The sequence below is a fragment of the Schistocerca cancellata genome, chromosome 5 (genome assembly GCF_023864275.1).
Source record: "Schistocerca cancellata isolate TAMUIC-IGC-003103 chromosome 5, iqSchCanc2.1, whole genome shotgun sequence".
Taxonomy (NCBI): domain Eukaryota; kingdom Metazoa; phylum Arthropoda; class Insecta; order Orthoptera; family Acrididae; genus Schistocerca; species Schistocerca cancellata.
The window spans coordinates 783,824,963-783,847,861 of NC_064630.1; the positions used below are offsets into that span (position 1 = coordinate 783,824,963).

The 22,899-nt window shown below is 39.2% G+C and overlaps 1 protein-coding gene across 1 annotated transcript in view; it reads left to right on the top strand.

Moving 5' to 3' along the window:
* Window positions 1-22,899, top strand: part of LOC126188805 (Down syndrome cell adhesion molecule-like protein Dscam2) — a 168,919-nt gene that overhangs the window by 124,198 nt on the left and 21,822 nt on the right. The window contains exons 7-9 of the mRNA XM_049930418.1: window positions 2,248-2,486; window positions 5,505-5,742; window positions 22,589-22,735. Coding sequence (XP_049786375.1) covers window positions 2,248-2,486; window positions 5,505-5,742; window positions 22,589-22,735 — 624 coding nt within the window. The remainder of the gene's footprint in view (window positions 1-2,247; window positions 2,487-5,504; window positions 5,743-22,588; window positions 22,736-22,899) is intronic.

Consider the following 22,899-nt stretch of genomic DNA (forward strand, 5'->3'; position numbering starts at 1 on the left):
GAATTTAGTAGTCGGACAGAGCAAAAGGGTCTGTGACATGACACAGGAGACAATGACAGAGAGACACAAAGAGATAATGATAATGCTTGAGTGAGTGAGAAAGGGTTATTGGGAGTGGATGGCTATGAGCAACTTGCAGCAAAGGACTGGTGTTACTGATTTACAGTAAGAGGAGCTTGTGGGAGTTGCATGTCAGAAAAGGTGCAAATATGTTTGCATGCCAAAAGGTACTGAGGAAAGTAGAATGAGACAGTTGGTACCCCACTTTCCAGTCAGTCTTTTAAATAAACAGGAACATACTCACATGTTTTGTGCTCCGATAGGAGCATTTTTATGCTGGTGCCTAATACAGTATTACTTTATTCATATGTTTGCTTGAACATTTTTGTACTTCTGTCTTTCGGTGATAATTGAAGTATTTCTTTTGTTATCCCAGGTTTCTTTGGAGTTATCTTCCTGGTACTTACATTAAACTGTCCAACTTCTGTGACTGCCCTTTTTAGATACCCATTCATTTTTAACTGGACTCGCTGCTGTGGTATTCATTACCATGGTATCAACAGCCTTAGAGAATTTGAAATGCACCTTGTTATTTCCCTGTACTTAAGTGTCCCACTTAAACTTCTGTGTACTCTTCATCATTACTAAATTTTGATCTTAGTCTGTATCTGCTAATGGGTGCACCTTACAAACCAATATCTGATTTCATTATCTCTGCCTGACCAAGATGTAATCCAGCTGGTATCTTCACAAGTCTTCAGACCTTTTCCAGGTATACTTCCTCCTCTTGCTGCTTTTGAATATCTGAACAGTGTATTCAATAATACTAGCTGAAATGTATTGCACTCTCAATTGCTCTTTCTCTTTCTCATTCCTACTGCAACCCATAATCTCCCATAACTCTGTCATCTCTTCCTTCCCCTACTAAAGCATACAAACCTATGAATATTAGACGTTTGGACCCACTACATACTGCATTACACACTCAGTATCCTCATATAATTTGTCTAACTTTTAATTTTCTGGTTGTGATGTTAGCACATATATCTGAACTACTTTTCTTGGCATTGTTTTGCCATTGATTTTGATGTGGATGATGCTGTCACTAAACAGTTCACAGTAACTCGCTCTCTGCTCTAGGCTACTTTCACAATCCCTATACTTGTATGACCAGAAATTCTTACCTTCTTTTGATTTTACTTTAATGACTTCTAAAGCGCTGCAGTCGTGGACTGTTGGCTTGTCCCGGCGGAGGTTCGAGTCCTCCCTTGGGCATGGGTGTGTGTGTTTGTCCTTAGGATAATTTAGTTTAAGTAGTGTGTAAGCTAAGGGACTGATGACCTTCACAATTAAGTCCCATTATGTTTCACACACATTTGAACATTTTTTTAATGACTTCTACTGTATCCAGAATGAGCCTTTGCTTTTCTCATTCCAGATTTTCTATCTTCCCTATCACATTCAGCCTTCTAACATACCATGATGTAACAAGCAGAATATTATCCTTTGATTATTCAATGTTTTTCTCATGGTCACATCCTTCTTGACATTTCCCTCTTGGAAGATCCAAGTGGGGAACTAATCTGGAACCTTTGTAAATGAAGAGATCATCATAACTTTTTCAATTAGAGGCCCCTTTTTCTGTGGATATGTATTATATTATTTAATCCTTTCCAATCCCATTTTTCTTCTCACTGCATTCTCTCCAACTCTTCTTTATAGCACAATAATGGAAACGTGTTGGACATTGTCCTACATCAGAGCCGTAGTGAAAATCGTAATGTAAAATGTAGTCCAAGAGTGAATCCAAAAGGATTAATGCAGTGGTTTCAGTTGCCTTTGCTGTGTAGTGTTGTTGATCATTACTGAGTCTTTCATCTTTTAGAGGCTTTTTCCCATCCAAGGGCAGGAGGGTACCTTGAATCTCTGTCAACTACTCTGCCCTTTTTGACAAGGTCATTGGCAGAACAAGGGTGACTCCTTGTACTGGAAATCTTTGGCCACCATTACTGATGATTTTTATTCATAATTTAAACTGTGGCTGGGATTGAAAGGAGAACATTTTGGTTTCTAGTCAAAGATGCTAAACCTAGACCATGGCATAGCTGCAGTATATTAGTAACACACAGTGTTTGCTTTGATAAAATGTTTTTTTGAGTGATTGTGACCAGAATTTGCAGCATCATATCTTACTGTAAGGTATTTCCCTTGAAACACTCTTGTATAATATTTTTATTTTTAATACAGTGGCGTGGGAGGAGAAAGTTTCTCAGATAACTGTTCCTGGAGATCAGTTATTTGCTACCATTAGTGGACTGCAGCCAGCTAGCAGCTATCATTTTAGAATTGTGGCAAGAAATGCTCTTGGGCCCTCAAACACTAGTAATGATATTATGGTAACTACAGCTGAAGAAGCTCCTGAAGGACCACCACAAGACATCAGTGTCAGAGCTTTTGACTCAGAGAGCTTGTCTGTAAGCTGGAAGGTACAGTTTTAGTTACATTCCATTTTTTTAAGTAGCCACATAAACCAAAGTAATCTACAATGCTTCTTGTGTGAAAACAACATTTGTAATTTGTATGTTACCTTCCAGCCTTTGTCAAATATTAATATTTTTATTTTTATTTTGAGTTCAAATAAAAAACTATTATTGTACAAGTTATTATTTGTAATGCTTGACATGATCTCTATGGTCTTCAATTATATGATCCTGGACTCAAGAAAATCATAATTACAACAAGCATTCAGTGCAGTATGCAAGTTTTTTTAAGTCTAATTAATAAATGTGCAGCATAGCAATATGTACCACAGATGAGATTTTGTATTGAGCTGTAAGTCCCTTTTGTTTGTCCCGCTACTATGTCATGAACATTGGGTGATGACATGGAAACAGCAAAAAGTCAGTAAGATTAGGGTTCTGCATTCTCAGATAACACTTACAGAAGAGTGCCCTATATGTTAATTTTTTTAAAAAAATAAAGAAGTTGGTATTTTTTTCCCTACACTACAGAGGACTTAGAAATTGGCAACAAGATGTGAGAAGATGATCATGGAAAAGGAGTCAGCTATCATTATACACTGTAAGACAAAATAATGATGGATCATGAAGGAATTATCCAAATGGGATAAAAACCAACAGATTTGACGTACATGAACAGACAAACAAATGATAGATCTTTCAGAAAAAAAATGGAATAATTTATTCAAGAGACAGAGTTTCACAGAATGAACAATTCAGTGATGTGTTGGTCCACTCTGGGCCCTTATGCAAGCAGTTACTTGACTTGGCATTGTTTGATAGAGTTACTGGATGTCCTCTTAAGAGATATCATGCCAAATCCTGTCCAACTGGTGCATTAGATTGTCAAAATCCCAAGATGGTTGGAGGGCCCTGCCCATAATGCTTCAAAAATTCTCGATTGAGGAGAGACCTGATGACCTTGCTTCCAAGATAGGGTTTGGCAAGCTCAAAGACAACAGTAGAAACTTTCGCCATTTGTGGAAGGGCATTGTCTTGCTGAAATGTAAGCCCAGGATGGATTCCCATGAAGGGCAACAAAATGGGACAACAATATCATTGATATACGACTATGCAGTAAGGGTACTGCAGATGACAACCAAAGAGTGCTATGAAATGAAATGGTAATGCAAACCATCACTCCTGGTTGTTGGGCCATAAGGAAGGTGACAGTCCAGCTGGTATCCCACCATTGTCTGGGTCATCTCCAGTTATGTCTTCAGAGATCATCAGGACTCAGTGTGAAGCAGGACTCATCACTGAAGACAGTTCTACTCAAGTCAGTGTGATTCCATACCCTGACGACCTTTGACGATAGGCGTGCAGATGCCCCAGACAGCAGTAGGATACCAACCTCACTGTCACCAGCCATACCAACAATCAGAAGTGATGCTCTGTGGTGCCATTTGGTTTCATAGCAGGGCCCCTTTGGTTGTCATCTGCAGCACTCTTACAGCACAGTGGTACATTGACAATATTTTATGCCGTGTTTTGTTGCCATTCATGGCAAGCAGCATTTCAGCAAGATAATATGCTTCTGCAAACAGTGAGAGTTTCTACTGCTTGTCTTCATGCTTGCCAAACCCTGCCTTGGGCAGCAAGGTTGCCAGACCTCTTCCCATTTGGGAATGTTTGGAGAATTATGAGCAGAGACCTCCAACCAGCTCAGGGTTTTGACACTCTTAATATGCCAATTGGACAGAATTTGGCACAATACCCTTCAGTAGAACATCCAATAACTCTGTCAATCAATGCCAAGCTGAATAGCTGCTTACATAGGGGCCAGAGGTGGATCGACACATTATTAACTTGCTCAAATTTAAAGAGCTTCTTCTCTCTAACAAATCAGCCTATTTTTCTGAAATTGTGCTTATTTGTATTTTTGTACATGTATGTCACATCTCTCTCTCTCTCTCTCTCTCTCTCTCTCTCTCTCTCTCTCTCTCTCTCTCTCTCTCTTTGTCTTAAAGTACATCTAGACATTTAGAAACCAATTTTTGTCTTTGACCATAGTGATCTGAAAAAGACATGGAAAATATAACTCAGAATAGCAGGTGCATAATTTCAGACTTCTTTTGCACCTCTGTGCCTGCTAATCTACTGAGGTTGTGGAAGCATTGAGAATAAAGGTAAACATAAAATTTCCTATTGTAAGTAGATTTGAAATATCTTTATAATATTATTGCCCACTACAATTAGGGGCCGTTTCTCAGTAACTATAACATTTCATGTACATTTATGAAGCTCATACTATGGGTATTAAAAGAAAGTATCAAAATTTAATTTTTTGTATAGGAAGTTTTAGTCTCCAACCCATATCATTTTCTTATGTTCATGTGTGAGAAAACAACACTCTGCAGCAGTATAGGATACTGACCTACACTCTAAGACTACAGAATACCAGACTAGGTTTAGCTGTATTCTGGAAGGAGTATAGGTAACAACACACAGTAGCGTTGAGTTATTGAGTACCAATAGGTACAAAACAAAACTGAAAAATTGCTGTGTCATATTTTTCAGTATTAGCTTACATTGCTATCAGTCATTCAAAACTTCAGGTTTATGGTGTGTTCTTGCCTTTACTCCTATGATGGTTTATAGTCCACCAAGTACTTTCTGTTACCATATTTTTATTAACTCTGTCATATTAAAGCATCTTTTGTATCTGTGGATACATTATGTATGCATAAATATCCTCACAATAATTTCTCACTTTGAAATTATTTGGTATCCTTCATCTATCTGTATTTTGTGCATCCTTAGTGTCTCATTGTTTTGCTGATCACAACTGTGGTGACATATCTTTTCTGTTTACTTCAGATTCTTTGTAACTGTTTACATGCTTAACCTCGAACTCTCTCTTCACTCTCCTTTCTTCCTGTTCCACCATGCCCTCTCCACTGGGAATCTCTATCCAATGTGCATGCCTTTGAGTTCTAAAAGGTTATCACTGGAGTCATATTAAATGTTTGCATTTTCTTTTAGGAACCTATTCATGAACTTCAGCATGGAGAAATAATTGGATATTATATTGGTTACCGAATGAGTAACTCTACTGAGCCATTCCAGTATAAAACATATGAAGTGATACCAGATGCTGAAATGAAAATAATCATCTCAGGCCTCCACAAGTTTACCCAATATGCAATATTTACTCAAGCATATAACAGTGCTGGCGCAGGACCACAGAGTGCAGAGATATTAGTCTTCACAGACGAAGATGGTAATGTTGCATCCTTCGGCGTTGTTAGTCAGTAATACAGAAAAAATATTTAAAAAACATGTGGTTTATTTAAAGTCAGTAGATATTATGATATGTTGTGTGTGTTTCATTTATTAGTTCTAAAAATTAAGTATGCATACACTAAATACAGTGTTTATTTAGACAAATCTTGGTACAGAACATATGCAAATGCACCAGTGTAAAATGAAGATTTATTCACATATTAAGCAGATTGTACGCTCTACATGACAACAATCACAAAGTCATACCAGGTAGTTATAATTAAAGTGCAGCTACTCATTGAGGTCCAGTGTGGGCTGTAATTATTGCATGGCAGTGAAACTTGGTAGATATGCTAACGCATTAATGCAGAACTGATTTACGCTGGAAAGTTTCATATTTGGCCACCAGGTGCAAATCTGATGCTATAGCCTGTTTTTATGGTGGTATGACATCCATGCTGCCATTGACAAGCCATAACATGAGGGAAAAATATGATTGTTGAGAAGAGAGACTGTGTGCTGTTAGTGGAACTGTGTTATCTGAGTGGTAGCAATTACAGTGCTGTGTTGAGAGAGTATCACTGACTGAAAGGTCTGAGGAAAGGCCCAGTGTCATTAAATGATTTAAAAAAGATGACCTGGTAGAAGCTATTGATGAGGTTGCTGTTACTGTAACTGAACATGCAGCATGTGCCTTGCACAGTGCTAGGGCTTATGCAGTGTCACTGGAATTGTCCATCCCATGGTCAACAGTCTATTTTACCATGGTACCCATACAAGATCCAGATGGTGCAGCAGTTGAAGCCTCATAATCCACTGCAACATTCTCAATTTGCCCTTCAGTTTCTGACATGGATTGAAGTTGCTGACATCTGGCCGGGCAATATTCTGTGGACTGATGATGCACATTTTACACTACAGGGAGCAGTGAAAACACAGAACTGCTGAATTTGGAGTACTGTTAAACTGTGTGTTGTGCATGAAGAGCCACTGCACTCTCTGTAAGTGATTGTGTGCTGTGAATTTACAAGCACCTTTATTCTTGTTCTGTTCTTCTTTGAAGAGAAAACACCCAGAGGGCCAGTCAGGTGTACCATGATGTTTGCACATTATTGAGACCTTCTCATAAAGCACATGATTCTTGATTTGGAAGAACTCAGTTGTGTCAAAACAACTGTTTTCAAGCAAGTTGGGGCTAGACCTAATCATGCAAGGTGGGGCAACACCTCATGTCGATTGCCCAGTGAAAGGTCAGCTTAATGCAATCTTCCATAAACGTGTTATCTCCAGAAGTTTTCCAGATACGTGGCCTGCAAGATCACCTGACCTAAATCCATGTGACTTTTGGCTCTGGGAATTTATGTGACTTTTGACTCTGGGGTATCTAAAAGAATGCATTTATCATGGATAGATTTGGTCTCTACTATCTGAAGACCAGAACAGGGAGACATTGCTCAGATTCCACCAGAATTGCTGCAAGCAACTGCTGAGCACATCATTCTACGGATGCATTTACCAGCTTTAAATGATGACACTATGAGTATACTACAACCCCATAAATATCACTCACATAGGGATCACGAGAACAAGATTGGAATCATAACAGTATGCTCAGAGGCATTTAAACAATCATTCATCCCACACTCCATATGTAAATGGAATGGGAATAAACCTTATTAACTGGTACAATGAGACATACCCTTTGCCATGCACTTCCACCAGGTGGTCAAAATGGGAACTAAATTTTTCCAGAGTAAATTGGATTCCCATTAATGCATTAGAATATGTACCAAGTTTTGCTGCCATACAATAATTGCAGCCCACATTGGACTTCTATGAGCAGCTGCATTTTAAATGTAACCATCCAGTACATCTATAGACAGACTGTCTGGGACAACAATATTGATATATTCTGTGGAGTCCTGAAGCTACAGCATTGTCCTGCAAGTATGCACAGAGGTGAGCGTAAAGGTGTAAGATACCATCTTGAGAGATAATGTTCCACACTAGTTCATAATGGATACAAGTGATTAATGTATCCACCCACCCACCCACCCACACACACACACACACACACACACACACACACACACACACACACACACACACGCACACGCAAGCAAGCAAGCACAAGCATTCTGGCCTGATATGCTAGAGTTGGCAGTCATGTGTACATGAAATCTGCTTGCTTGCTTGTGTGTGTGTGTGTGTGTGTGTGTGTGTTTGTGTGTGTGTGTGTGTGTGTTTTACTGATGAATGCTGTGACCAAAAGCTTTATGTGAGTGTCTTTTAATTATACATGTCTCAGACTGGACATGTCTTCTTCACGGTAAGTAGCAATCTGTCTTTTCCTACATTGTAGACAACTCTTTCAGCTATTCAGAGTTAATTAAATTCATCTTCATAGAGATGTTGTTACTGTATAGTGTAGATAATAGAAGTTAAATTAGAGAAATGGTGGTATATGAAAAGTGTTAAACTGCAGTGACATTAAGATATTAGTTGTGTCATGTCTATCAAAACATTCTATTTCCATTTTTATTTCATTATACCTTACAGAGTCCTTTATGCTAAAAACATCCATCAACATTGATGTCAAGTCTGTCCATTTTCCTACATATTCAGTTTTGAGTTTAACAATTCATTGCTCTTTCTTTTTGTTTTGAACCAATTTTTTGTTCCAGATATTACATTTGTTTGGATTAATTAGTGGCAGTGACTAAGTTATGAACTCAGCACATCATTTTTAGCAAACAAACACTCATCTAGAAACTTTTTCCAAAACATAAGAATCCACCAAAAATTGAAAAAAAAATCAGTCACTCAATCTACATACTTACTCTGCAGTTCACGCTTAAGTGCCTGATGGAGGTTTCATCGAATCACCTCTGAGCTATTTTCCTACTTTTCCATTCTCAAATTGCACACAGCAGAAACAAACACTTAAGTCTCCCCATGTGAGCTCTGATTTCTCCTGTTTTATTATGATGATCATTTCTCCTTATGTAGGTGGGCTCCAACAAAATATATTCCCATTCAGAGGAGAAAGCTGGTGACTGAAATTTCATGAGAACTGCCACAACAGAAAACAACATTGTTTTAATGATTGTCACCCCAGTTCAGGCACTCTCTCCCCTATTTTGTGATAATACAAAATGAGCTACCCTTCCTTGAACTTTTTTGATGTTCTTCATCAGTCCCATCTGATGCGTATCCCGTACAATGAAGTGATACTTTGGCAGAGGATGGATAAGTATAGTGTAGGCAGTCTGCTTAGTAGACCCGTTGCACTTTTTTTAAAGGTTCTGTCAATAAATTGCAGTGTTAGGTTCACTTTCTCCTCAACGTTGCCCAATTTAAGTTATTTGTAATTGTTGTCCCTAAGTATGTAGTTGATTTCATAGCCTTTAGATTTGTGTGATTTGTCATGTAACTGAAATTTAATGGATTCCTTTTAGTAATAATGTGGATGACTTCACACTTTTCATTATTTAGAGTCAATCCCCACATTTTACACTGTACAGATTTCTTGTGTAAATCATTTTGCAATTGGTTTTGATCATCTGATGACTTGGCAAGGTGCTAAATGACAGCATCATGTGCAAACAATCTAAGAGGGCTACTCGGATTGTCTACTAAACTGCTTATATAGATCAGGAACAGCAGAGTGTCCATTAACACTTCCTTGGCGAATACCAGATGTCACTACTATAAGGAAGGCAAAGAACACAGCAATTAGTCACAATCCCTTTGGATTTTTATTATTCTTGCATATCCAGATTTCAGCTATAAATAGCCATCCATCTTCAATGCATTTCAGTGAGCTGTAATCCAACAAACTCCCAGCAATATATATAAGACTTTACTGGTGTACAGGTAGAAGAAAGGTGAGGTTGTTCAAAAATCTGGATATGCAACAATAATTAAAAAAATGGGATTGTGGTTGATTGCTCTGTTCCTATCCTTCCTCGTAAAAATATACACATGCTGTGCGTAATGGTTCCATATAGGATCAAAGTTGATGGAAGTGTTACTGCGTTTTACTCAATGACTCTCCATCAGGTGCTATGAACTGTGGTCTTTCTAACAGCTAATCATGAATTCAGTCAAACAACTGACAAGGGGATTGTCTGAATTGTAAATAATGCATTTTGATGGGTCTCGAATATGTTGTAGAGGAGCACGCCCAAAGTATGAGGCTGTCCACTTTTTTAGCAATGGGCCTTGGTTTTTGAGAAAATTGATTTTAAAGTTCACGATATTTGTTGTAAAAGCAACCAAAACACAATGTTTTCCAGCACCAAGCACATTTCATAATAGCTACTGTCTTGCAGGTGCACTTAGTTTTTAAGAGTGATACCAGAAAAACTGTTCATTTACATGCAAATGGTTTCTCTTTCATCCATTAACTTTGATGTGAACCATGCATATTTGATCATATTCGAGAAAGCAGGTGCCCTGAATTGATGCAAAATTAATATGTGTAGTTTTTTGGAATCATTCATGGACAAAATTGCTCTGCTGGTCTTCAACACATCAGGAGCATTCTGAATTTTCTTCATGAAAATCTTAACCTCTTGGTAAAAATATATGTCACAAGGCTGGCAAAGTGGCGTAGACTTTGGTGGAATAACTTTTACAGTACAGGTGTATGCTTTCCTCTCATCCAGGAAGATGTGATCGTACATGGTCAGATCAGTCTGGCCTCCCCACATATCAATGATATATAGAAATTTTTCCTGTCCCATGTACAGAAGAATTACAGATTTTAAAAATTCTTTGTACACCAGTTTCATGACCTTCCCTGATTTTCTGCAAATTACATTTTTAAATTTGATGGTTAATTCATCCAGTTTTTTCTGAACATTAGGGACAAATTTTCCTGAGGGTTCCTGCATACATAAAAATATATATATACAGGATCACCTTTCCTGACACAGTTAGCGTGTATTGTGCTCTGTACGAATGACTTATCTTGTTTAAATCTTTTCTCTGCATGAGAATGGTTCTCGCCCCTTTCACCAAGACAGCTCTATTGTACATTGATTGATATTGACAGCTCATTTGATTGGTGGTGATTACATAGTTGAGGTTAAAATTACCGATAAGTATTTTCATTGGTGTGCAGAATTCTTCTGCAGCTACTAATACTTCTTGCATCATTGCACTTTCTTTGGAACTGATGAACTTTGTAATCTTCCTTTGCCTGATTTTGTGCTTTTGTTTAAATCGTTTGGCTCAAGCTGAGCTGGCCACAAAATTAGAGGTATCCAATAAAAGTGGAACAGCAGCGTTCATTGCCCATTGCTGTAAAGTTCTGCTTGTCACCTGCTCATGGAAGAAATTATATTATTTTCACAAGCCAGTCTCTTTCTTACAGTGTATTTGACATATGTTTTGATATGATTTACCTGTTCCAAATTCTGTCTCACTTCGAGAACCATTCAAACGTCTCATGACTGATTGCGTTCCATTTATCGCGATAACTTCCATCTCCTTTCGCATCCTCTTCCCATTGATATTGCATTGATTTATGTTTTAATCAAGAGATGCCATGGGACTGCAAACTCTTTAAGCTTCATCTATCGCCGATGAGCTACTGCAAGAGTGACTGCTCATTCTTTGTAGGATAGAGGCACATAATCTGCTTGTTCATATGAGAATTTGTCAGCAACGAAATTGCGACCTCACTCTCCTGTATACTGCAAGGTAAATATATTATGTCGATTCCTCTGCAAGAAAGAGAACATCCACACAAAAGTGAAACTTACCACCTCATATTTGTGCACCTCGTCTTCTTCATTGATGTTTATTAATTCACCACTATTGATGATCCATATATTGGCCAACAAGTCTTGTATTGCAATAAATACCTCATTGCCAATTGCAATTAAATTAGCAGAGATAATACTGGGAAGTGTGTTTGTTAGAAGATTTAAATCACAAAGCAACTTTTCAGCGTATTTGATGGCATTACTGATTTTGCCTCCCAATTTTTCATTCAACTCCTCCATCTCTGAAGTATCTTCTTCTGGCTGAAACTTCTGTAGATACACTTGAGTCATCCATTTCACTGTATTCTTCGAACACGCACAGCACTAACAACACACTGTGAGCAACAGACATTGAGGATAAATGCAAACTAGAGGTTTAGGAGCTAGGTCACTGCCATTTGTTTGACCATGGTGACACATGGTCATAATACACAGAAGACTGTCTGTTCAAAGTCTGTGTATTATGAAATTATATTGCTGTAGCCAAATAAAAGGCGGTGACCAGTGCGATACACTGTCACAATGCACAGAGTTTGCACAGGATGTCCATACGGACTGTCCAGGAATTCCTTACCTTCAACTTGGCTTCACCATCCTTCCCCACATCCCTTTCTAAGAACATCAACCTTTCAACAGGAGAAAAGACAGCCACACACAGACTCAAAACAGGTCCCAAAGAAAGGATAGTGATAAACAGCCTCAAAACAGATCCCTACCTAATCGTTCTACCTGCAGACAAAGGTTCCACCACTGTTGTTATGAATCACAGTGATTACAAGGTGGGAGATCTCTGACAATTGCTTGACAACTTGAACTATAAACTCTAACAGCGTAATCTCACCTCAGAAGTCCAAAATAACCTCCAAACACTGCTGAAAGTCGTAGGCCCTTCCCAGAACCTTGTTGACAACTTGAACTATACTCTCTAACAGCGTAATCTCACCTCAGAAGTCCAAAATAACCTCCAAGCACTGCTGAAAGTCGTAGGCCCTTCCCAGAACCTCCACCCAGAATCCCTTTCCTTCCTCACCCCTATGACATCCCACCTACCCATTTCTTCATGCTCCCTAAAAATCCACTAACCTAAAAATTCTGGATGTCTGATTGTAGTTCGTTATTGAGCTCCCACTAAAAAACATTTTACCCCTCATTGATCAACACCTCCAACCAACTGCCTGAATTCTAGGATCCCATGTCAAAGATACCAACCACTTCCTTCACCGACTCTCCAACATTGTCACCAGTTTCCTCCTGGAACCCTACTCGTCACTGCTGTTGCCACTTTTTTATACATCAACAGGGTGTATATGACCCGGGACAACTGGGAGATCCGGGAAAACCCGGGAATTTCTTCATCTGGGAGAAAACCGGGGAAAACCTGGGAATTTTTTAGAATTCCAGGAACTTTTCAGTGTTTTCATTTTCTGTTAAATTTTTGTAATTTTGACCGGTAAGAACGGATACTCTAACAAAGGATATTACTGTATCCCACTACTGCAGAATAATACTTCAACAATAAAACATAAACAAGAGAAAGAAACAAAAATAACATAAATTGCAAAGGAAATGTGCTGTATACAATGACACACAGTGCTCATACAAGCGTGTGCCAACAGCAAAATGTGTCAAAGGCTTTAGGAAGACTATGCAATGCTTCATAACAACAAATAGCCTCTGATGAGCATAAAGTCACAACTGTTTACATTTAATTCGTTTTAGCAGTCATGAGCGGGCTCAAGCGCATGCACAGTTGAGTCGCATTTGAACAGTAGATTCGCCCGCTTCTGACTAGAGGGACGTGGCTGTTGGCTGATCAAGTAGTCGCAGCAAGCAGCTAGATGCTACCAGGAAAATGGGTTGCCAAATTAATATTCTTGAGGAAAAAAAGCTTGTTTCACATAGCGCTTACCATCCAGCGCATGTTGTCTATCGATTATTCATGTGATTTTGAAATGCATCCCTGTTGGTTTTTGAACATTTTTTTGAACACTTTTGATTTCTGAATGAATTATAAGTTGATTTTTGAATGCGTGAATAGTGTACATGATGTCTCTGTCAGGAGAATCCTCGTCACATCTAGAAATAAACTTTCCGCAGACAAAAGGGGACGGGGCCATACGAGATGAGCGGAGTAAAGCTGAAGGGATGAATGCCAATCGCGGTCTGATTATGTGGTTGATTGGGTTTGCAAATGATCAGCATTGTTATAATTACTAGCGAAATCCATAGATTCAGACTACCAAAATGGAAATAAATGACTAACAGGAATAACAGGTGAGAAAGATTATGTATTATCTTCTCGGTCTATCCCAGAACATGAAATTTTTACAGAAAATTTTTGGCCAGATCGCTACACTAGTAAGGACCAGTTGCACAGGCCCCACCTAGTAGCTGCTTAAGTTCTATTCTGGAAGTAACACGGAAAACGTATTGTATGAACACGTAACAACGCCTAACCGGAGAATGATCGTTGGATAACTAAATCTGTGATTCTGGCTGGGTTAGTGAAGTTAATCGGCGAACAAATTATGACAATGGCAGGATTAGCTATAAAATTGGTGATGACAAGATTGTTTGTTAGAACGAGGAAGGAGAAGAAACGGGGACATCGCACAAATTATGGAAGAATAAGACGATTCCAAATTTATATAAAATTTCGTAATACTACTTTTTGATCTCATGCTTGAGAAACTGGTGAGTGTGAATGAAATGTGAAACTGTTTCCTAACATAAAGCTTTTTGCTTGCAGTAGGCCTAATAGGCATTTAATATTGGTACTTGGTGAATTATATTCTGTCGTCTTATAAAAATGACCATTTCTGCCAAAAAATCTCATTTATTTGGTTTGTGCAATATTAAAAAGGCCTTTTTTTTTATTTATTTACTCGTTCGGCATCACAGAGGCATAATTTACAATATGTTTTTGAGCCACTCTATGGCTGAGTCACTGAGTCTATGTATGTCCATGAGTTCACCACCATAGCCATACACTTTGCACACGAGTAGATGGTCCATTGTCTGTATTTCACCGCACTCACATACAGCGCTGTCTGCCAGGCCCCACTTGTTCATCAGGTGTTTACATCTCCCAACACTCGTTCTGACCCGGTTTAGAGCTGTCCACACTCTTCTTGGTAAGTTGAAGCCATCAATCTTCTTGTTTGGATCGTGTACTAAGTTTTTGTTCTTAAATTCACTTGCCGACCATACTTCGTTCCAGGCCGTTCTCAGCTCAAAGGCTTGTAGTTCTTCACCGATTTTCCAAAAAGGTGATCTGGATTTAAGCCTGTTTGTCGGTGTCAGATCTTGGTGGATAGGGAGATCCGGGTTGTCTATAATTTTCCTGTAGGTGTTTAGGGCTAGCTGTGATCGCCTGATTTCTGGAGGCTCTATGTTCGCTAGTACAGGAAGCCATGCACAGGGGGTGGCCCTGAGTGTTCCCGAGATTATTCGCATTGTCTCCCTCAGCTGGACATCCACTTTAGATGCGTGTGCACTTCTCCTCCAGACTGGTGAACAGTATTCAGCTACACTGTAGACAAGGGCTAGTGCTGAAGTTCTCAAAGTGCTCGCTCCACATCCCCATGTTGTTCCAGCCAGTTTCGAAAGGATAGCATTGCGGGATTTTAGTTTTTGCTTTGTGTCTTCGAGATGTGAGCTGTACGTTAGGGTCCGGTCTAGTTTCACTCCCAAATACTTAGGCTTATCCTCATGTCTTATGCTTTGGCCATTCGAAAAGATATGTAATTTTCTGTGTGTCTCTCTGTTGTTGAGGTGCATTATAGTGCTGGTTGTTTTGTTGGGGTTGGGAAGTAGGTGCCACTTCGAGTAATAGGTGTTCAGGACTTCAAGGTCTGCATTCAGTGTTTCGTCGAGATCGTTGTAGTTTTTACTCTAATATGCGATGGCCAGGTCATCTGCATATGCAAATTTGCGTGATTTAGTTTCTGGCAGGTCAGCTATATATAGATTGAAGAGAGCAGGTGCTAGTGCCGAACCCTGTGGCAGACCATTATTCAGAACCATGCTCTTACTGTTCGTACCATGGAGTGAGACCTTGCCCAGCTAGCACTCAAGCTTATTTCAAGGTGGATATTGAGTTTACGTTCAGTTGAAAATTCAAGATTGAAAAATCAACCTGTTACACAACTTGTTTCAAGGTGGGTATTGAGTTTAGGTTCAGTTGAAAATTCAAGATTGAAAAATCAACCTGTTACACAGTTTACATCAAGCTGTAAAAATTTAGCTTGAATTAAAATAATTTTCCCAAGCTTGAAATAAACTGTAATTTCCCTGGAAGGTTGTACAGCACATGCGCGCGCAGCATAGCTTCCATAGACGTCCACGGGAAGCGCCACAAGCGTTTATAAGCCGTGACGTAAGGGTGTTGTTGTGTGTGACATCATGGCGGCGCGGAGTTTGGTTTGAGTGTGGCTGTCTCCAGTTCCGTTGTATCTCATTTTATTTACTTTTCTGAGCCTTGCTATGTTTACGGCCATTTTACCTTTGTGACGCACGTTAATGGTTGTGGTTTGTTGACAAGTTTGTTTTATACTAGAAAACAGTTCGGTACGTTAATGTTACAAATGTTAAATATTACGTAACGTAAAGTTGCGTTTACGGCTTTTTACCTTTGTGACGCGCGTTAATGGTTGTGGTTCGTTGACAAGTTTGTTTTATACTAGAAGACAGTTCGGTACGTTAATGTTACAAATGTTAAATATTACGTAACGTAATTAATTAGGTTCAATAAATTCAGATTAATATTTATATAGCTTAAAACAAGCTGTAAATACCAGGCTGTATTCCACGTGTGTAGATACAGCTGGAGCCAAGCTTGATAAGTCAAGCTTGAAATATAGCTTGAACTCTGCCAACTTTGATGTTTATTTCAAGCTAGAATCCAGCTAACAGGCTTGAATATTCCAGCTTTGATCAAGCTTATATACATGAACGTTACAGCTGGAAACAAGTTTGAAACCGGCTTACTGTGCTATCTGGGTGATTTTCCTGTTCGTTAGTATGTTCTTGAGTAGTTTGTAAGTCTGCTTGCAGTTTATGATTCTAGTTAGCTTAAGCAGTAACCCTTCAATCCATACTGTGTCGTAAACTGATGTGAGGTCTATGAGGACCAGGCCAGTTTTCATCTTGTTCTGGAAGCCTTTCTCAATATAGGTTGTGAGGGACAGCACTTGATCGCAGCAGTTTAGAAAGACCTATTTTGTTTTATCTAGCAGACAGCGACAAAATAGACGTAATCAAATTGACAAACCATGCCAGTCTTGGGTATTATTTGTATCAACAACCTTTTCAGTATTTCGATTATTCATGTAGCAAAACGTCTGACGAACTTTGATGAGGTAATAGATCCTTTTGCAGAAAGGAAAGCACGCCATGTAAAGCTTTAGCAATATTAGAGACAGAAAAAGGCTAGGAGCTAAGAATTGAAGAAATGTGTACTTTCTTGCTTGTCTCTTGCCTTTATTGGTTTTATATACCCTATATTTAATTTTATGTCACACAAAACAGCAAGTTATTAGCTAATAGGCAATAAAGAGTGCATATTTTTTGAAGAAGTCTTGTTCTCCCGATTACAAATAATTCCATCCACTATAAATTGCGAGTTTTTTTCTTTTTTTAAAACAAGAGGGGCAGGCTGCCAAACCGGCCGAATGGGAGCAGGAGAGGCACCACAGGGCATTTCAATTTCCACTGTCCTGAATATAGATTGATGGCATCCATTACAAAATATACACGATAGAAGAATGCTGTCTGTAGAGGCGTGGCACTGCACTTTGGCACACTGAAGACCAAACAACATGTCCTTCATTTCCTCGAACACATATGTTTTATGTTTCAGACTTTTCAGGAAGATGTGCGCTTCAAGATGAACATATTTTTGAAAATTCGAATTTTTTTTTTAGTATTGACCCAGTTAGCTAATATCGTAGATCCAGGGCTGATGAGCAGAGCACTAGAGCAGTCTGAGTTAATAGTGACCCGTGTTTACATTTAGTGATTCTGCTGTTTCTCCTTCGTTACTCTCACGTCAAATGAAAACAAAACGGATATCTGTGGCCGGGCGCTATCAAGTGAATTAGAATACATTCACATAATTACGGAAGGCAAAAATATGTTATTAGTTTCAGACTTTATCTTATTTCCACTTTCTGACAGTCAAGCATTAATCGCCTTGCAGAACAATGAAGTTATTTTTGTCTGTTTGCTAAAGAAATTTGACTTTTATTAACCTTTTCGGCAGAGGCAGTCAATGTATTTGAAACGAAATGTTTAATTCCACACTACTGGCTTCTTTCAACTGTTCGCTGCATTTCAAGTGCATGTTTTCATCTTCTAGCACGTATGGCATTATGACATAATAAAGAACCAAACATGATATAATACAGTACTGGTGTTACAAGAAAATTTACATCCCGAAAACCACACTGAAAAGCTTGATATCAAGTCGAGGTTTACTTCACTGGGAATCTGCATATACGAATGTGCACTTTAAGTACGCATTTTAAATGTGCACATTTTTGTATGGTTCACGAAATTCCGATGCTCTTGGAGTATCCTCTGATGTCTTGTTTCTTATATGACATAATGTATGATGGTTCAATGTTTTACACGTACGTACATACAGGCTTCCTACGTCATGGTAGCTGCGCAAGCGCGGTGTCAACTGTCATATGCACACTCTGGCTACTGCTAAAACGAACATATTTCTAACAGATCGCGGGAAAATATTGCGAATGGTGGTTTGAAAAGCAATACTTTCAAAGTAAATATCCTTTTACGTAAGTTTAACTATGTGCGAGAATGTACCATGAATTTCTTAAATTAGAGAGCGTTTGACTCTCATTTAAAAATCAACTCTTTTATGACGAGTCATTTAGAATAATTTCAAACCCTGAAGATCAGACATTCGTCATTATTAAAAATTTTACTGGCACATTTGTGTGATATATCTTAAAGTGTAACAAGCGCAAAAAAGATCAACATTATATGCGAAAGCTTAGCTTCTCTTGTAGCTTATTAACCCTAGAGACCAATATTATATGTGAATGCTTTGCTTTTCTTGTAGCAACACTATGTATATTAATTTAAAGTATTATCTTCCCCTGTATGTGTGTTCGTGCTTCTTAACAGTGACTTTGCTGTTGGCTGACTACATCACATGTCCCATGCTCTGAATATCCGCTGTCATCGGCTGGCGAGATCACGTGACACGAGCTATGACTGGCTTACAAAAGCACATAGCAATCTCGATTTCAATGATTTGGAAAGTAATATGGGGTGTTTGGTGGAATTCCAATGTATACTTTCGTAATACGAAAATACGCAGCGTACATGTTGCTGCACATCAAAGATATTTCCAAAATGTGTCTTTTTCCCTGAGTTTCGTTTTCTAAAGTGCCGGGAAATTCAACGCCTGTGTATAAACCCATAATTATTCAAAGGACTGATAAGTTTTGCAGGGAAAATATACTGTCACTGAACACGGAAGAAGTGTGGTTTCACCCGGGAGAAAGTGTATTTTTTAACTGGGAAATCCGGGAAAAAGCCGGGATTTTTTTTTTTTCATTGTCCGTGTATACACCCTGACCAACATCCCACATGACCATAGCTTCCACTACTAATGAACACTATACCTCCCAGTGTCCTTCCGACTCCAAACCCAGTACCTCATTCCTCATACACCTTACTAATTTTATCCTAAAAGACAACTACTTCTCCTTTGGAAGCTAGGTATACAAACAAATCCACAGCACAGTCATGCACAACCATGTGGCACACTTCTATGCCAGCATGTTTATGGGCCATCCAGAGGAAACCTTCCTAGCCTCCCAAAACTGCAAACCATTGGTCTGGTTCAGGTTCATTGATGATAAATTGATGATCTGGACTCAGGGCCAAGATACCTTATCCTCATTCCTTCACAACATCAAAACCTTCTAACCAATCTGCTGCACCTGGTCCTCCTCGACACAGTGAGCCACCTTCCTGGATGTTGATCTCCACCTTTCTAATGGCTCCATCTTTGCCTCTGTCCACATTAAACCCACCAACCACGAACAGTACCTGCATGTTGGCAGCTGCCATCCATTCCTCACCAAAAAATCCCTCTCATAAAGCTGGGCCACCCAGGGGTAATATATCTGCAGTGACAGGAACTCCCTTGCCCAATATGCTGAAGGTCTCAAAGGGGCCTTCACAGACAGGCATATCCCCCAGATCTAGTCCACAAATAGATTTCCTGTGCCATATCCCCACATACTCCCAATCCTCCCACCACCCTCATTAACCAACTACAAAGGGATGCCCCATTCATCACCCAATATCAACCCAGACTGGAACCACTGTATCACATTCTTCATCAGGGCTGTGATTGACTATCATTATGAGCTGAAATGAGGCACATCCTACCCATGATCCTTCCTACCCTTCCTGAAGTTTTGTCCCATCACCCACCTAATCTCCATAACATGCTACTCTCTCCGTATGCTGCTCCCACTCTCACCCCCTTGCCACAGGGATCATATGCTTGTTGTGGAAGACCCAGGTTCAAGACCTGCCCAATCCATCCACCCAGCACTTCCTATTCTAAACCTGACTGGCATATCCTACCCCATCAGAGAACAGGCCATCTGTGAAAGCAGCCACATCATGTACCAGCTCTGCTGCAATCATTGCACAGTTATTTATATTGCTTATTTGAGGCATGCTTCCACAGGATGGTCGGTCCACAACTGTTCAGTACTGAGGAAACTGGAGACTGTCAGTCAGTAGCAATGGACACATAGTCTAAGATCAATGTTGATACGTGTTGCCCATTGTATAGTTTGCTGCACCTTTTGGCACCATATTGTATGAATAATTATGGTTAATAGCAATGTACATGGTTTGAAAATGGATGTGTCAACCTGAAGCTGGTAACCACTACAGCTGAATCTTATGCAACTTAGATGGACGATATAAAAAATTATCCACTGTCAGTCAGTTGCAACAGATGCATAGTCTAAGATGAATGTTGATACTTGTTGCCCACTGTATAGCTTGCTGTGCCTTTTGGCACCATATTGTATGAATAATTAAGGTTAATAGCAAGGTGTGTGGTTTTAAAATGGGCATGTCAGCCTGAAACTGGTAACCACTACAGTTGAATTTTATATTAGTGCAACTGAGATGGAGAAAATAAAAAATTATCCAATTTCCTCATCTTGTTTTATTGGTATTATCACCAACCAGTTGTCCACCAGGATGAATGGTCACCATCAATCTGTGGCCAAAAGCAAAGTGAACCACTCTGTGGTACAACTTGTAGTTGAACATAACAAACTTGATTTCCATGGCTGCTTTGCAACCTGAGCCATACTGATCCTCCTCCTCTACCACCAGGTTTTCTGAACTGCACAGATGGGAGCTATCCATACAATACATTCTCTGCTCCTGACATCATCCCGGCCTCAACCTATGGTAACCTAATGTGCCCACAGCCTCCACTGAGCAGTTTCCACCCCCTCTATCCTGTCACCTCTTCCCATTTCACATCCCCTTACCCTTGTTGTGCTCCACTCTCTGCCAGTACATCCACTGATCTTTCCCTCTTCTCTGCCCCTGTCTTTTTCTGCTCCCTATTACCCTCCCCTCCTCCCCCACCACCTCCTGATGCTGTGCCTGGCAGCCTTGTCAAGCCACCATCTAATCCATACATGCTTCACAGGGAGTACTGATTTCTCTCTACCCACCCAATTCGCACAATCTGTCTCCCATTCCACTCCATATTACTGCTTCTGTTTGACACAACAAATTGCATTCTGGCTGGAGTTGCTGGAGACAGCGGTGCTATGTGCATGAGTTGTGCTTGCTTGTGTGCACGTTTTCCTTTCTGAAGAAGGCTGTGGCCAAAAGCTCAGTGTGTAACAGTCTTTTAATTGCCCCTGTCTGCAACTCTACATGTCATCCTTTCCATAATGTTATTGAAAGCAGTTTATCTAACCATAATGGCCCAATTTTAGCAATTAAATATGCTGAATAATTAGGTATACATCATAACAGGAACATACTTAATGAAGGAAAGCTCTGCTGGCAGTTATTGGATGTATTACATGCAACATGCTGCAAGTTGTGGCTCAAAATGATCACCAACGAAGTCTGCGCCTGGGTTCAAAGGCCTCCATAGTGCCTTGCACTACCTGGTTAAACTAGTGAGAGCCCATTAACATCATTCACTGTATGACCTCATAGTTCATGATTTTTAAAAGAACCTTCAGGCTGAATATGGCCCTCTAGTTTGGGTCCAGGTTGAAGGCATAAAATAAATGCTTTGGCAATCCTGAAACTCTCTTGGGTGCAAATTTCTCGATCTGTACTACCACAGGGAAAATTGGGGGGTGTCTCTTAATAGTTAAGATGTGCACTACACTTCAAAAGCAGCTACTATTGTAGCAGAGTAGGTACAGATGAATATGTGTACTAGATGAGCAGTAAGGCATAGTATGCCAAGGAGACATGTGCATATTGTCTATTATGGAGAGGAGTGAGCATTATAGTAGGCCAGAAAAGAAAATATAAACCTAGTGTTAATTAACTGCAGAAGCATACAGGATAAGACCTTGAAGTTATGTCACTAATTAATATTAACACACTTAATATTTGGAACAAAAAGTTAGTTCAAAGCAAAAATGAAGAGCAACAAAATGTTAAACTTAGAATTGAATATATACCAAAATTGACAGGCTTCACACAAATTTTGGCAGTGTATTTACGACCGTAAAGAACTCTATAATGTCTAATGAAAGAAATATAGATATAGAATGTTTCAATAGATGTGATGGAAATAATATGGTTTCTAAATGTCACTATCGTTTAACAATTGCTGTATACCACCATTTCTCTAATTTAACTTCTAGTAACTAGAACTGTATAGGAATGATATCTCGATGAAGACAAATTTACATTAATTTTGATACAGCATAAATAAATACAAATAAAACAAAATAACATATAAGTTTATGATAGAATGTCATTGATAACTGATACCTTTCATTTGCTCAATTGTTTTAGTTCCAGACTCACCTCCAAGAGATGTTCATTGCACCAGTGTATCTTCACAAAGTATCCTCTTGACCTGGCTGGAAATTGCTGTTAATAATGTCAATGGTGTCCTGCTGGGGTACAAGGTCACATACAGGACAGTTTCTGAATGGGATGGTATGTATGTATGTATGCTTATATTTTTTTTAATGCATGGGTCTACAAATTTATGAAATGAAACATTCCCATCTCAGGAGCTGTGGGTACATATGGAGAACAATACATCAACGAATATGGTGAAGAACTTAGTTCACAACCTTCATCCAGCTTAAGGTCACTAA